At 39.3% G+C, this 17,500-nt stretch overlaps 2 protein-coding genes across 4 annotated transcripts in view; one reads left to right on the forward strand and one right to left on the reverse strand.

Moving 5' to 3' along the window:
- The window catches only part of slc15a4 (solute carrier family 15 member 4), a 37,479-nt gene extending 28,118 nt beyond the window's left edge, over window positions 1-9,361 (reverse strand). Inside the window, exons 1-5 of the mRNA XM_083554240.1 lie at window positions 8,980-9,361; window positions 7,390-8,016; window positions 3,812-4,101; window positions 2,686-2,830; window positions 941-1,021 (exon numbers count right to left, since the gene is read on the reverse strand). Coding sequence (XP_083410366.1) covers window positions 941-1,021; window positions 2,686-2,830; window positions 3,812-4,101; window positions 7,390-7,962 — 1,089 coding nt within the window. The 5' untranslated portion in view covers window positions 7,963-8,016; window positions 8,980-9,361. The remainder of the gene's footprint in view (window positions 1-940; window positions 1,022-2,685; window positions 2,831-3,811; window positions 4,102-7,389; window positions 8,017-8,979) is intronic.
- Window positions 9,362-10,582: 1,221 nt separating this feature from the next.
- The window catches only part of glt1d1 (glycosyltransferase 1 domain containing 1), a 23,154-nt gene continuing 16,236 nt past the window's right edge, over window positions 10,583-17,500 (forward strand). For 2 of the 3 annotated variants that reach the window (XM_083554257.1, XM_083554258.1), the window contains exons 1-4: window positions 10,619-10,842; window positions 12,620-12,774; window positions 12,940-13,045; window positions 16,829-16,880. In XM_083554257.1, coding sequence (XP_083410383.1) covers window positions 10,775-10,842; window positions 12,620-12,774; window positions 12,940-13,045; window positions 16,829-16,880 — 381 coding nt within the window. In that variant the 5' untranslated portion in view covers window positions 10,619-10,774. Of the gene's footprint in view, window positions 10,843-12,619; window positions 12,775-12,939; window positions 13,046-16,828; window positions 16,881-17,500 lie in introns of all 3 variants that reach the window. The other variant, XM_083554256.1, reaches the window with a different exon arrangement.

Genomic DNA, 17,500 nt, shown 5'->3' on the forward strand with positions numbered 1-17,500 from the left:
CTAAAACGCTTTTCATGTCATGTGCCTCAAAGGTCCATTTGTGACATTTCTTAAGATCAGAAGAGGAACTGGTGAGAACAGAGTCAATAGTCCTTTTAGTGCCGCTACATCTACTGTACAAATCCTTATTTTATCAGGAAACACTGAATGAAAAAAGATCCATCATTTATTTAAGAAATGAAGTTCAGTCAATCCAAAAAAAATCTACTTTAAATGTATCTCCAAGTGCAGTCTTCAAAACAATTAAACACTATGATGAAACAGGTGCTCATGAAGACCAAGAGCTACCTCTGCTGCACAGTACAGGTCAACCAATATGGGTTTTTCTCTGGCTGATGCAGATTGATAAACGTTTTATTTTATATATGTTTTTAAACCTATAATTCATAATTAAATGTACAAACAAAATTTTGTATTTTTGATGATTTAATCGAATGTAACTTTTTTATAATTAGCTTTATTTTTAAATAATTAGTTTAATTAGTTGTGTTTTTATTTATTTTGGGGGGAAAATATATATATATTGAGAATGATTTTGATTTATACAAATATCTTATTCACAATCCTGCCTTTAGCACTCTCAATCATTAAATAATACTTTTATAAATACTTCTGAAATAAAACTTTCCCTCCTCCCCCTCCCCCGATCCCCTCAGGCTGCTGCTGGTGTTCAGGGTTGAGGTGAATTATGAAAAATGTAGAGACAGAGACAGGAGTTGAGCTTCACTGTAGGGATTATGAGGTGTTAGAGTGGAAACCTGCACACTGAGAGAGATAACGAGCTCCTGAGGTGGAGAAGGTGCGAGTGAACTCAGATACTCTGAAGAGACCACGGTTCTGAATGAGGTTCCCGCCGACTGAGGTTCTCCTCACACCTGACTCTCACTCGGACTCCAGACAGCTCTCTATTAGAAGGTTCAGGAGATGTTTCAGCTCTCACCTGCTGGAGATCTGTGGAGTTCTGTGCCTCTGTGCCGGGGATGCGCAGGTGGAGACTCTGCAGGTAATACGTCGTCTGCATCTGGAACATCAACCATCACATACCATCATGCACTCGTTTTCCTTTAAAAATGTTCTTCACACACATTTAAATGCTAATGAAGTTTCTCCCATAGCTCCATCCATCCATTACTCCATATCATTTTATCTTCACTCAATCCAAATGCCACATAAACTCTCCTTCAATCACTCCATCTATCCATCCATCTATTCATCCAATCACCTCATCCATCTAATCATCCACCTATCACCCCATCCATCTATCCATCACCCCATCCATCTGATCATCTACCCATCACCCCATTCATCTTTTTTTATTACCCTATCCATCCATCCATCAGTCAATCGATCCATCACTCCATCTATCAATTACTCCATCAATCTCTGCATTCCATCCATGACTTCATCCATTCATCACCCTATTCACTCATCACTCAATTCATTCATCCATCCATCACTCCATCTATCAATCTCTGCAATCCATCCATTCATCACTTTATGTGTCCAGCAATCAATCCATGCAGAACAGTTTCTCTTTAGCAAGTGTAAACAACATACAACTCTGTTTAAAGCAGCAGATCAGAAGCTAAAGATCTATGAAGATTAAGAAGAGGCTACAGCCTGGTTAAAGCCGGAATAAATGAGAGAAATTGGAGGTAATGAGCAGCTTAACAGCTGGCGAGAGAGAAATCAAGCTGAATGGGGCAGGAAATGCGACAACTCTGGAGTGACCTTTACGTGTAATTGGTGGGAAACGGATCTCGTATCGTACCTTCTGTACCTTCTCCTCATCACGCTGAGAACTCATGCCACCAGGGACAATGAGACGGAGATCTGAGAGCTGGAGGATGTACTACAGTCTTTACGAAAATTTAATGTTTATAAATGGATAATAAACTTCACTAGAATTTCTCTCGATTGTGAGGTAAAGTGGGCGGGGCTAATCTCAAAGCTTCTCAAAAGTTGGCAATTATGACTTTAAATTGTTGATACAATTTTGTTTCATCAAGCAAAAAAAAAATCCGCTAAAGAAAGTGAAAATATTTTCATGGTAATTCTGAAAATTACTTAAATGAGGAAAAAACCCAAACGCTGAAAAAAGCCTCAGACGAATTTCCTGTGAAAAAGAAACGTTGAGGTGTGAAAGCTGTGGGGAAGAATGAAAGAGGAACTTGTATCTTCACTGGCCTCAAAAAACCCACATTTCAAAATAATACATGAAGCACTTCAAAGCGATCGTTTTCATGTCTGAAGTTCTGCCCGTTGACAAGCAGCTGCTAAAACGTACATGAGATCAAGAACCTACAGGTTTCAGGCATAAACACAGTGACCAGTTTCTTCACGCAATAAATGTGAGGGAACAAAACCCTTCATGTTGAGATTATAAAAAAAAATACTAAACTTTTCCCAGACTAGAATTTCCTTTCATGATCTATTCCCTAATATTATTTATTTTCTGTAAAAGTAAAATTATTTGAATAAAAGAAGCCCCGCCCCCTGGGCAGGATGACATCACAATGGCTAATTTGCATCCCACTAACACACAGTGATTATGGGGAAATACGCAGGAGGTTAAATATTACTTTGGTTATTCTTTAAAAAAAAACACTGTAGCATTTTGCTCAGCTGAAACTTCAACTCCTAACCTTCTGGGTGCTGAAGGAGAACAGGAAGCGTGTAACCGACCTGAAAATAGACGGTCCAGTAAGGGATGAGTGCCAGAAACACAGGCAGGATTTTCAGCAGCGATTTTACTTCTTCTACTTTTTCTTCGGAAAATCTTCCTCCGTAGGTCACCTTCGCTCCGTCCAAGAGACTCGGCTTTGTCCTGCTATAGAGAGAGTGAGAAACACACATCACCCATGGATCCTACTTCACCCATGGAACCCACTTCACCCATGGATCCTACCTCGCCCATGGAACCCAGCTCATCCATAGAACCCAGCTCGCCCACCTCATCCATGGATCCCACCTCACCCATGGATCCCACCTCACCCATGAAACCCACCTCAACCATAGATCCCACTTCACCCATGGAACCCAGCTCGCCCACATTACCAATGGAACCCACCTCATCTATCAATCCCACCTCACCCATGGAACCCAGCTCATCCATAGAACCCAGCTCGCCCACCTCATCCATGGATCCCACCTCACCCATGGATCCCACCTCACCCATGAAACCCACCTCAACCATAGATCCCACTTCACCTATGAAGCCCAGCTCGCCCACATTACCCACGGAAGCCATCCCGCCTCAGCAATGGTTTCCACCTCACCCATGGAACCCAGTTCACCCACATTGCCCATGGATACCACCACAACCATGGAACCCACCTCACCTATTCAACCCAGGTCACCCACAGGAACAAGGTCACCCATGTCAACCATGGAACTCATCTCACCTACATCACCCATTCCATCCACCTCACCTATGGAACCCAGGTCACCCACATCGACCTGAGAACCCACCTCACACGCGTCACCCATGTCACATATGGAACCCAATGTCATGGCTGATTTTTAACAGGAACTGATTGTGAGATCAGATTTTTTCTTATCCTTCCATCCATCCGTCGATTCATTATGCTTACATATTTTAGTTTTTTTCCCATCTACAGTATTTATCTATCCATTTATCTTCCAGTCAGCAATGTATCTATTCATCAATAAACCTTATAGTAAACATCTACCCGTCCTTCTATCAGAATCCGATTCTCTTCATTTACCAATCAACTTTATCCATCCATCTCTTACCAATCCGATTATTTACCCAGTCATCCATCCATCCATCCTCAGTGTGAATTCTTACCTAAACAGCTGAGGGTCCTCAGGTCCTCCACAGAAGGCTGAACCCAGGATTTTCACCAGGTGTGTAAAGGCGCTGCCGTCTGGCGGTTTAGTGATGAAGACGGTGCGTCCCAGGAGGAAGACAACCAGCGAGATCCCGAGACAGACGGTGGGGATGGTGAATCCCACCGAGAAGCTCAAGTTCTGCTGGATGTACGCGACGCCGCCCAGAGACAAGATCGCACCCAGATTAATGCACCAGTAAAACCAGTTAAAGAAACGGCGCGTGGCTTCGGGACCGCGATCCTTCACCTGTGAAGAGAAAACATCAGGCTTCATTTATTCATCTACATTTACAGATGACACAAAACTGAAACTCGGTGATGTATTAAAGAAGACATTATTCACATGGACACAATGATGACACCTGGAAGGAGACGCCTGATATCGACTGTGTCGTGTTTTATTATAAACACTGGGTGTAATCAATAAGAGGGCACTGGTATTAGTGTAGAATGATGAGATATTGCTAGAGGAATATCATTCAGCAGTGAAATCGACGTCTGAGATGATTCAGAAATCTAAATGATGAGCCTCGTCTCCACCTGATGTTCTTCCATTTGCTCTTTACGGAAGTTCAGGTCCACACGTTGGGTTTATTACTGGCAAAATCAGACTTTTTTTTCCAGTCCAAATGCGATGTTTTCTTGTTGCATGAAAGCGCTCCAAAAAGAAATACATTTGGAAAAAAGAAAATAAAAAAAGTAATAGTTCTCGCTCTAAATACTCCTATCAGCTCTTTCATACACTGAAAGGGTTGAAGAGCACTAATCCCATCTCTGTGCGAAAAAGGAGCTCATCTCAACCAATTTACAGAGACGGAGCCGCACTGTAACCCGCTCGATATCCGTGTCCTTGATTTTATTAAAGTGTGGGAGTCGAATTTGAAGGAGGAAAAAAAAAAACAATTACTGACTTTTCACTAAAGTGACAAAAAAAAAATCCAATTAAACAACACGATGAAAAAAATCCACATTTTTAAAAAAAAAGACCACTGGAGGAAAATAACCTTTACGACGCGCCATAAATTCCCAGGAAACAGCACGCGTTAATGGCGCAGAGTCGAGCGCGGAGGTGTGACCTGAAGTAAAATCGAATCGGTGCGTATTACAGACGTAACGCGTTTATTGTAACCTGCTCCAAAGACGCCGTCAATCAGCCTCCTGTAAACACACACCAGGCTGAAAGCTGATTGGCTGATAGTCTCCATATTCTTGATCAGAATCCGAAATCTAAAAGTTATTCAGCCAATCAGCTCCTTGTGTAACTCAAGCTCCGCCCTGCTGTAAACGTTGGTCACGTGTCGGCCATATTGTTAGGGAATAATCATTCAGGTTAAGACTCGGCTCAGGGATTTCGACACCAAATTTATGAGGATAAATTCACACGATGCACCAAAAATCCAAGGATAAATCTTTAACAGGAAGTTTTCCGATATTTGGAAAATTGTGGGTGGAGCTAAAGGGCCCAGAGCAGATTTTTTTTATGTTGTTCTTACTTTAATAAATTGCACCAGATGAATTACCACTGTAGCAATTATTAAACAAATAAAACGTCTTCTAGTCCATGATTAGGATGAAATGCATTTTTAGGAACCATGAGGTCCAGCGTGGGTTCTGGTGAAGTAGTGCTGAAGATTAATCAAATAAATGAAGGATATGAAGAAGAACATGAGGAGCATCACTGTAGATTATTCCTAAAACTCACAGAGATCATCACAGTGTCATAGCTGGAGAGAAAACACTGGCAGTTTTGCTGGTGATTAGGAAGTGAGTCCACACACACACACACACACACACACACACACACACACACACACACACACAGACTGTTTCGGTCTTGTGACCGTCCTGGCGTTTTTTTTTTTAGCTGCCTCTGATTAGAAATCAAGTCTGTTCCCCGTGTTTCCCAGATTCATGAAGTGAAACTGAGCCTGGGTTCAGAAAGACACGAGAAACCCTGCACACAGGAACATCTCAGGTTTGTAGATCACACCAAGGTTTTTTTTTTTTACTTCTCATGTTATTAATATACACGCAAGTGACTCAGGGGTCGAATGAGGATGTCTGTAGTGACGCTGGTGTCTTTATATGATAACAACAAATCACAATATTTTAGACGTTTTTTCAAGAGTTCATTCGTTTTTTCCTGATTTGAACAAATGAAAGGCGAAAGTTATTACATTGTTACATTTAACAGCCAATCAGGTGCAAATATGCAAATAAAGCAGTTTGTAATACCGGTTTAAAAGTGTAGGGGGGGTACTTTTGTGGATTTACAACTTCAAAAATATTGACATAATATTTATAACAATTATATATTTTATACGTTTTGAAGACTGATTATTTAAGTTGAATGTTGGAATTTGAGAGCAATTCATATTTTTTTTTCTAAAAACTTCCAGATGTTCCAGTTTGAAAATAACAAGTTTCTTACTCCAGGATTCCCCTGAACAAAAACATGGCCAAACATGGTTTAATAGCTGAATTCTCTGTGAATCTCTCGAGTGATCCTGACTCTCTAAAGCTCACAGGTCATTACCTGATCTGCCTCTAACAGTGTGTTAAAGGCTGGAATGTTTTTACCTGATCTGCTCCATACAGTGCGAACTGTGTTACCTGATCTGCTCCATACAGTGCGAACTGTGTTACCTGATCTGCTCCAAACAGTGCGAACTGTGTTACCTGATCTGCTCCAAACAGTGCGAACTGTGTTACCTGATCTGCTCCAAACAGTGCGAACTGTGTTACCTGATCTGCTCCAAACAGTGCGAACTGTGTTACCTGATCTGCTCCAAACAGTGCAAACTGTGTTACCTGATCTGCTCCAAACAGTGCAAACTGTGTTACCTGATCTGCTCCAAACAGTGCAAACTGTGTTACCTGATCTGCTCCAAACAGTGCAAACTGTGTTACCTGATCTGCTCCAAACAGTGCAAACTGTGTTACCTGATCTGCTCCAAACAGTGCAAACTGTGTTACCTGATCTGCTCCAAACAGTGCAAACTGTGTTACCTGATCTGCTCCAAACAGTGCAAACTGTGTTACCTGATCTGCTCCAAACAGTGCAAACTGTGTTACCTGATCTGCTCCAAACAGTGCAAACTGTGTTACCTGATCTGCTCCAAACAGTGCAAACTGTGTTACCTGATCTGCTCCAAACAGTGCAAACTGTGTTACCTGATCTGCTCCAAACAGTGCAAACTGTGTTACCTGATCTGCTCCAAACAGTGCAAACTGTGTTACCTGATCTGCTCCAAACAGTGCAAACTGTGTTACCTGATCTGCTCCAAACAGTGCAAACTGTGTTACCTGATCTGCTCCAAACAGTGCAAACTGTGTTACCTGATCTGCTCCAAACAGTGCAAACTGTGTTACCTGATCTGCTCCAAACAGTGCAAACTGTGTTACCTGATCTGCTCCGAACAGCGTGTTAATGCCATGAATGCCGTTACCTGATCTGCTCCACCTGTTCCTAACAGTGTGAACGCCATTTCCTGATCTGCTCTGAACAGTGTGTTAATGCCATGAATAGTTTTACCTGATCTGCTCCAAATGGTGTGATGTTTGACTTCACCGCGCCCACACCCAGAGCCACCAGAACCAGGCCCGTGTAGATCACTGGACTGCAGTAGGCTTTCCGGGTCGGGCAGCTGACGTTGGCAGGAAGTGATCCGTTGATGCTGTAGCACTCGGCCGGCTGTACAGGAAACGCCATCTCCTCTCCACATAGAGCCACCCGAGTGTTATCGCTGGACACGAATGGAAAAAACAGCATTCCCAACAAATACAACGCAAAGCTCCCCGCAATGGTGCAGAACTTCCCGAGGCAGGCGTCGGCCAACCAGCCTCCGAACGGAGACACCAGATACGTCACGCCCATGAAGATGAGCGGCGTCTGGCTGGCCAGAGTTCCCTCCCAGTAAAACGGGCTGCCGTTGAGGAACAGCACCAGGTTGGAAGTAATGCCGTAAAACGCTACGCGCTCAAGAGACTCGGCCAGCAGGATGGCGGCGCAGGCCAGATAACGACCTCGGAATATCGGCTCCGGTCTGGAAAGAGTCCCGGAGCTTTCTAATAGAGGAGAGTTCTCACTCACATCCTGGTTCGACATGATGTGTGCTGGTGCAGATCTTCTAAAGGAACCAGACGTGTCTACTGAGGAACCCTGAGAGAAACAGGAGTTTGATAAACAGATATTATAATTATTCCTTAAGAGAATGTAGAGAATCAATAAAACATATCATGTGGTGCTGATGGAGAAGTTCTGTGGAGTCCAAACAGGAAAAGAAGAACTTGTGTAAAAAGAAGAACAGGAGAGAAGATGTGATCAGACTTCTTCACCCCCACACTCACGCACGGAAGTGGGAGTTTAATAGTTTGGGGTTGTTTTGGAGCAGAGAAGATTCCAGAAAGTGGAAGGAATCCAATATCAACATGGCTCCCATTCTATACTTAATCAACGTGCGATTCCGTCTGGACTGGAACCCACTTCATCGTACAACAAGACGAAAGGCACGTCTGAGTTCTGTAAGTGTTATTTAAAAAGCAGACAGACGTCTAGAGTGATGTCTATCATGGAACCACCTGCCCAGTCACCACACCTAAATCCTACTGAACTGCTCTGAGATGAAGAAGAAACATCTCCATCTAGTGAAGAACATCTCTGGTGTGTAGCAAACGTTTGGAGAAACAAACTGGAGATTTATAGATTTGTTTGGTCAAAGAGAATCTTCATACCGTCACATTAATGAGTTTGATATATAGAAACAAAATGAACATCACACAAAGTGAAGTATTTACTCAAATAAGTCACATTTCACTCCAATAAATATCAACTCAAAGGCGCAATTCTGCGTCTTTCGTTCTGAGGGTATTATTTCTCATATTTCAATGAGATTTGAACAATTAATCAGTAAACAGTAATTAGTAAACACATGAATCACGTGGTTGTTGTTGTTGTTGTTGTTTTAAAACTCTTCATATAATCATGGAATAAAACAGAGTAACACAGATTTCCTCCTGATCAGCTGCTTCAGTGTTGCAACAGTAACTCGTGATGATTAACACACACACACACACACACACACACACACACACACACACACACACACACAGGCGTAAACATTACCTTTAAACACACACACTCTTTCAGTGTGACAGCTCAGCCATCCACCTGCCTGCTGTTAATCTCCTCCACCAACATTTCAGCTCCAACTCTACACACGAATCCACGTGCAAAAGTTTGTACACCCTGTTCTTCTCTCTCTCTCTCTCTCTCTCTCTCTCTCTCTCTCTCTCTCTCTCTCTCTGTGTATCCGTCCCAGAAATAAACCCCGGGATTAGATGAGTGTCACACACACACACACACACACACACACTCGCTGTCACGAGTCGAAAACACTCCGGATTCTGACTTTACACTCGCAGTTTGGAGTCACGATTATGTTTATACGCTCTTTATAAATAACACAGCTTTCATTCCGGGCACACGCTGACCAATAGCGTGGCGTCCTGACGATCACGTGACCTCTTTTCACTTCCGCGTTGCTCGACGCTTTGATGCGGCGCGGCGTCTTTTACTCTTCCTTTTCTTCTTTTCCACACTTTTCTGTTTTCTTTTTATTTGTATTTTTTTTTTCTATTAAATAATTTGCTCCTGTTTTTTTTTCCATTCACTTTTTTTTATTCTTTTCTATATGCCTATATATTTTATTCACTTTATTATTTCACTTAAAAAAAAAAAATATTTTATTTTTATTTTTATTAATTTCATATTTAATTATATACCCAGCAATAAAAAAACACCATTCTATTTTACCTTCTTTTATTTTCTTCTCTTCCTTGTTATAATTTTCTGGTAATTACCACGTGGTAAACTTCTTTTTTTTTTTCTTTTACTTCTTTTTTTAAGTGTCGACTCCAAAATTATTATACTGTTTTTATTTATTATATATTCAAATATTAGTTGTTTAGTGCTGTGGATGGTACAGTTGCTTATATAAATTATAAATAAACGTATTAAATGAAACAATGATGTACAATATTAAATAAATATGTAAAAAATAAATAAACAATTGTAATTATACAAAAAATCTAATAATCTGAGATTTATATTTAAATATTATTTTGTACTAATTATTTGAGCTTTATGATTAAAATAAATAAATTAAATAAAATAATAAAATGAGGTCAGGATTATTATTTTTAACTTAATCATACGCCTGTAAGAGGAATATTAACTGTTATATGTCATTAGATTTATTTATTTTTCTAAATTAACTGATTTATTACTATTATGAAAATTTTAAAAGCTTAAAAAAACTGCACGTGATGTTGATATTATTATAATTATATTATTAATGATATATTACCTGCTATATATTTGCTTGAGATATATTAAAATTTTCCTGTTAATAATTATGAACAGCTTTTTTATTTCGTTATATTATTTCGTTATATTAATAATTATATAGATGTATAAATATATGTATTATGATGTATAATTCAAAATACGAAATTTACACATATATTAATTAACAGGAACTAATAACATGCAGTTCTTGTTTCCCGGAGAACAAAAATCTTAAACGAACCCGGAATAAAAAGCAAACAACTACACGTTTCTCCACCTGTATTCACACATATCCCGCCTTTTTTTCTCTGATTGGCTAATTTTATCGCACTTCTCACGGGGATTGGTTATCATGATTTATACCACCATTGAAACTTCCGGGTTTGTATGAATACGGGTAGGGAAAGAAAACACCGCCAAAAGTAAATATCCGTGTAAAAACACAGCACTGGCCGCCCTGCTGTGCAGGACGGGATTATTAAACAGATCCGCATTTTTAATGATATTTAAATTACATTTTTAAATTCATTTTTTATCTTATTTCATATTTATTTCGCTACACAGCGGAGAAATGAGATTACTGTTCCTAGCTTGCCTCAGTCCCAAAACTGGGAACTGCACAACTGCCGAAAGGATCAGGTAAAGAGATTAATTTATTACAAAATAAATACATACAAAATATTTAAAAATTATTACATGTCGTTCTGTATATTCAAATAATATAGATGGAAACAAAACCGTTTTAAAATATAGAAACCCGGAAATAACCGTTTAATTTCCCCCTCCAAAATCCCTAAATATAAAATACAAACAATAAATCTACTGTAAATCTACTTAATAGTTTAATCATAACGCTGTATGAGTCTGTGGCCACATCAAGTCTCTAAGAAGCTGCTGTTGTTGTCAGGGGGCGTGGCTTCATAAGTAATTTATTTTAAATCCAGAGGATGTACTTATAAGGTTACTCCGAGCACAGGGGGCGTGGCCTGTTGCGTTGGCAACCAAATAAATGAGAATATTTTTATTGATCCACAGGAAAATTGTTAAAAATAAATGCAGGTTTATATAAATATTCATTAATATGTGAATATTATTTAAATGATATGTAGATTTCTATAGGTAATATATTATATAGGTTATATGTGTATCTTTATGTTTTATGTCTATGTGCCTGTGTTTGTTCGTTTATGTTTATATATGTAGAACAGTGAGGTACAGAATTTAATTCCTTGTGTCTTCACACGTGGCAGAACGTAAAACCTCAGTCTTTCTCCTCTCACAGGGCGCCATTACTTTTTTCCTCATTATCCTATTTACCAATAATCCATCCAAACGATCGCAGCACCTCATCTCCAAATTTACAGTTGGATCAGTGGATTGTGTTTGTAGATGTTCATCGTGAGCTGATGTTCTGTGGTCGCTGAGACGTTACACTGTTTTATAACTGGGTTATAAACTGTTCATTGACGTGTCTTTAACATGTTGCTGGAATCAGGATGCTGCATTAACATATTAAAGAAGGTTTTGTAGATGTTCTGAAAAGTTTTTAATGTGCAGTTTATATTGTGTTTGTTAAATACATGGTGAGAGTGTGGTGATGATGTGGTGATGTTGTGGTAATGGTGTCGTGATGGTGTGGTGAGAGTATGTTGATGGTGTGGTGATAGTGTGGTGATGATGTGGTGAGAGTATGTTGATGGTGTGGTGATGATGTGGTGAGAGTATGTTGATGGTGTGGTGATGATGTGGTGAGAGTATGTTGATGGTGTGGTGATGATGTGGTGAGAGTATGTTGATGGTGTTGGTGATGATGTGGTGAGAGTATGGTGATGGTGTTGGTGATGATGTGGTGAGAGTGTGGTGATAATGTTGCTGATGGTGTTGGTAATGATATGGTGAGAGTGTGGTGAGAGTATGTTGATGGTGTGGTGATGGTGTGGTGATGATGTGGTGAGAGTATGTTGATGGTGTGGTGATGATGTGGTGAGACTATGTTGATGGTGTGGTGATGATGTGGTGAGAGTGTGGTGATGGTGTTGGTGATGATGTGGTGAGAGTATGGTGATGGTGTTGGTGATGATGTGGTGAGAGTGTGGTGATAATGTTGCTGATGGTGTTGGTAATAATATGGTGAGAGTGTGGTGATGGTGTGGTGAGAGCATGTTGATGGTGTGGTGATGATGTGGTGAGAGTGTGGTGATGATGAGGTGATATTGTTGCTGATGGTGTTGGTAATGGTGTGGTGAGAGTCTGGTGATGGTGTTGGTGATGATGTGGTGAGACTGTGGTGACGGTGTGTTGGTGTGGTGAGAGTGTGGTGATGATGTTGCTGATGGTGTTGGTGATGGTGTTGTGATACTGTGGTGAGAGTGTTGTGATGATGTTGCTGATGGTGTTGCTGAATGTGTGATTTTAGAGATCATATCGAGAGCGCAGGTCATGTCTGTGTACTTCGGGACACCAGAGATTTCGGCTCAGCTTCTGAAGTAACGCTGCTGATGAGTCAAGATCAAGAACCGTTCGATGCAGCGTTGGCGATTCATCTGTATAAAGGAGGAAGGCTGCTATTAGGTGATTTTTTTAAATGAAATAAACTGATTACACACGAACACACACACCTGTGAAGAACAATACAGTTTTCTTAAAAGTTTTTCTTTTAGCTCCTTTACATCTCTACTGGAGCTTCATGGCTAACGTTAACATCTCAGATCATGAATAGTATTGTGTTGGTTGCAGATGCTGGAGTGCCTTTCGGAGTGGTTTTCGGAGGGACGGACATCAACGAGGACGTGAAGGACGAACACAAACGAAGTGTCATGAAAAAAGTTCTACACAAAGCCAGGTGAAGCGAAAATCCACTTTATTTCATTCAGAAGAAACTCTTTGAAAGACAACGTTATACTAGATATATATATGAATGAAGGAAAAGAACAGTTCCAGTGGAAATTAGATTAAATACACCAGAATATGAAACTTTCTCTCAGATGTGTTGATAAATTTGTGATTTTTTTTTTTTAAATAAAATTCTTTATTTTCAGAAGTAATATTAAATTCAAATGGAGAAATTAATATAAAGTCACATGGTACAGTAATGCGAGTCATAAAAACACAAACGCTACAAAATGGCATGGACACCAGAAAGTTTTAGCTCGCTAGCATAAAGCTGGCAAGGTTTATATGTATATAATAATGAAGAAAAGGTGCAGTGACAGAAAAAATACAATAAAATTGTTCGGAATATCAATATTTCTCTCAAAAATGTTGGCAAAATTTTTTGAAAAGATTCCGAAATAAAATTATAAAGGAATTATGGAGCCGATTTGAACGTAGCATCAAATGCTGGACAGACACTTTAAGGTGACTAAAATCTCTGCCTACTGAGGAGAAAAAAATGTTTTTTGCTGTTTGTCAGAATCTTGGAAAGTCAGATAAGTGGTTTAAGTGGTAAAGCATCATGCCAACACTGTTGCTAAGCAATCGGGTAGCAAGGATGCCAAAAGCATTAGCGAGCTGGTAGTTTATTATGAAAACAATGACAAGAGGCAGTGACTGTGCTACAAAAATGATGCACAATTGCTCAGAATATCAATATTTTCCTCAGATATGCTGTTAATTTCCTTCAATACAAAAGTATAAAGGAATTTTTGAGGAGAAAAAAAGCATTTAGGGACTCATTTATGACACTAAAATTTATTAGCTAAAAGCGCAAATTTAATTAAATTAAAAATTGATTTAAATGAATTTAGATTAAAATAACTAGAGGAAAGTAACACACAGTTCAGGGTGAGCAAGACATTAAAATAGACACTAAAGGACTCATTTCTGACTAAAAATCAGGCTAATGATGTAGCCAGCTAGCACATAGATGTCAAGTCTAAGCATAGGTTTATAAAGGTGAGTCACAGTGAATGTGAAAATGAGACCAAATCATCCAGAATGTCAACATTTCTCTCAGTTCTGTTGCTATATGAGGAAATTAAATGCTAAAAAGAGCCACAATTTATTACTTTTTGAATTGAAACTCATGGAAAGACGCCAAGATGACAGTGTTGCTAAGCAACGTGAACACCATAGGACTCTGTATTGTTGCTGGGAATTAGGCTAATGATGTCCATGCTGGAAAAAAAGTTAATTCTAATGGTTTCCACTACAAATACCATTCAAACTGTTATCTAATGTTTCTGTTATGTAGTGTGTTTGTGGACACTTTAAGTAATAATCATCAAACTAAAGAAGCCAGAGTAGAAGCTTTCTGAAATTTGGAAACTTACTGACATCCAGTAGCTACCAATATGTTATTATACAAAATGTCAAAAGGGTTCAATTGGTCCTTAATGGTGTTCCACAAATTCCCAGTAGACATTACAGTGTCCAATACAATTTATTTTAGTGCCATTTAAACCAATACAATTCCCATTAGCGCCATTAAAACCTGTAAATCCATAGTATGAATATTCAAACAGTCCACATTATACCAATTAAACCAATTCAATTCCCATTAGCAAACTATAAAACCAATATGATTCCCATTATAACTATAAAAAACAAAACGATTCCCATTACAGCAATAAAACAGTAGAATTTTTATTAAATTCATTAAAATTATCACAACTAGTACAATTGTCAGTATGACTTTTCAAACGATACAATTCCCATTAGAACCATAATAAGTATTTATACTGATTCAATTTCCATTACACCATTATAACTATTCAAATCAATCTCCATTATAAGTTTTAATACAATTCACATCAGAAGCATTCTAATGAACTAATCAGATCAATACAAACTCATATCAGTAGCATTATAACTAGAACCATTACAAACTCCCATTATAACCAGTGTAACTATTAAAAAAGCAATGCAGTTTCCATTATAACCATTCAAAGCAACCCATCTGCATTATAACCAGCACTAATGAAATGAAAATATTTGTTCTACATATGAAAAGCAGGCAGTGGAGTGACAGTGCAAATGAGACAAAATTATTCAGCATATCAACAATTCCCTCAGAAGTTCACTGTGGGGAAAAGGTCTGTTTTATTTATTTATTTGTTGCTTTGTTTGTTTGTTTTTTGTTTGTTTTTACAATTTATTGTTTTTCTAATAAACTCATTGAAAGTCAGAATGAGGCGGTTGCTAGGCTACGCGCCGTGGGATACAAGATGCTAATACAATGGATTTGTGGCTTTGGGAATGTGTAGACTGGTGGGATGAAATAATTTACGAGTGTGTGTGTGTGTGTGTGTGTGTGTGTGTGTGTGTGTGTGTGTGTGTGTGTGTGTGTGTTGCCCTGTGAATGTTTAACCAGGACATATGGCCATTAAAAAAAAAAAAATGTAATTGATGGTTCCTGCCTGGAGTTTTTTATTCAGTCAACACACTGAAACTTTGTATAGTGAAGAGCCTCAGCTGCTGCACACACACACACCACACACACACACACACACACACACACACACACACACACACACACACACACACACACACACCAGCTTCATCCTCACTCCCAGGGCCTTCTGAATCGCAGAGACGAAAGACAGGAGATGTAAAAGTTGACGAGGGTGAACAGTTGAAAAGTGATACTTCTCTTTTTTCTTTGACACTGAAGGGGAAGTGTAAAGACCCTGAAAACTATGTGTGTGTGTGTGTGTGTGTGTGTGTGTGTGTGTGTGTGTGTGTGTGTGTGTGTGTGTGTGTGTGTGTGTTTATTTTGCACCTGAATTGACACTGACTTCCTGGTACAAAGGCAGAAGTGTGAAGAAAAGCCGTAGCCACACACACACACACACACACACACACACACACACACACACACACACACACACACACAAACACACACCGCTAACGTGGCGCCTCTTCAAATAAACGTTAGTAGAGGAAATTAAATAATAATAATAATAATAATTTTCTACACCAATCAAATAACAATGAAACTATACAAACTATCTCACGTTTGATCTTTAAATATATGAATTTCAGCCAAAGGCCAATCAAAGGATCATCTGATCATTACACTCTTATTAAAGTGATTGATTCCTGAGTGAATTTTGTGATTTATACGTGGTACAATTCACTACACATCAAATTCACTACAAAATCATTCATACTTTCAAGAGCTTTTGGACACCTGACCATAAGATTTATTATAATATCCTTCAATTTTCTGAGAAGATGTTCCACTAGATTTTGTGGAGATTTGTGGAGATTCATTCATCCACAAGGTTGTTAGTAAAGTCAGGTAGGTGAGATGAGGAGGTTCCTGGGGTGCAGTCAACGTTCACATTCATCCCAAACGTGTTCAATAGGGATCCATAGCAGGAGATCCATAGCAGGAGATCTTCCACTCCAACATATTTAAAGCATTTCCTCATGAAATTTCATGGAGCTCAGGTCAGTTCAAGTAAGGAAAAGATTTCATGCTCTCACATCCGTAGACGTCCAGTACAGTTGCTTTGTGGGAAATTTTTTTTAACAGGAAACAAAAAACATATGGCTGTAAATGAAAGTCAGGTCAATACTTTTAGCCAAAAAGAGGTTTTTTTTACCAATTTTTGGGATGTAAAATGTAATTTTTATTCCACATTTGCGTTTTTTTTTTCACACTTTCACTTTTTTCTCTCAGGTTTGCTGTAGCTTTCACAGAGGAGATGAAGCAGAAAGCGAAGACCCACTTGGTAAGAACCCGGTCCTCCATTTTGAGCGTGAAAACCAATTCGGCAGCGTGAACATGCAGTTTATTTCACGCCGAAGCTCTGAAATCTGACACGCTCTACAAAAAAAAGTGCAAAACAGTGCAGAACAGCAACAAGCATCCAGGAGCGAGTGTGTGGGGGATTAAACACTGTGCTGTTGCTGTTATATTAAAATAATCAGCGACGTCGTGGTGTGATGACGCAGAGTCGCGCTTATTATCTTCCAATTCATTTTTTTCCTTTAACCGCGAACCCTTTCGATGCCGAACAGCCAGTGATTACAGAAAGTAGGAATGTGTAGGTGGGTTTCTTTTCTGTAGGCCGCATTTAGAGAACTTTGTTATGTAGGGCTGAAGTGGCACGAACAATAATATAGCGGTTACCGAGGAAACGATGGAACGGAACAAACCTTTCGTCGTTAACGCCGCAGAAAAAAACGAACGCTAGAACAAAAAAACTCGGACTTGATGTGTCGACCCGGAATCACAAACAAAATACAAACGACGACATCGCCGATGATAATCGTTCTCAGCAGCATCCCATAATAATCAGCTTTCAAAGCACAATTACAAGCGTTTTATTGGCGGATTAGAGTCTTGCAG

Source organism: Silurus aristotelis (assembly GCF_946808225.1).
Source record: "Silurus aristotelis genome assembly, chromosome: 11".
Taxonomy (NCBI): Eukaryota; Metazoa; Chordata; class Actinopteri; order Siluriformes; family Siluridae; genus Silurus; species Silurus aristotelis.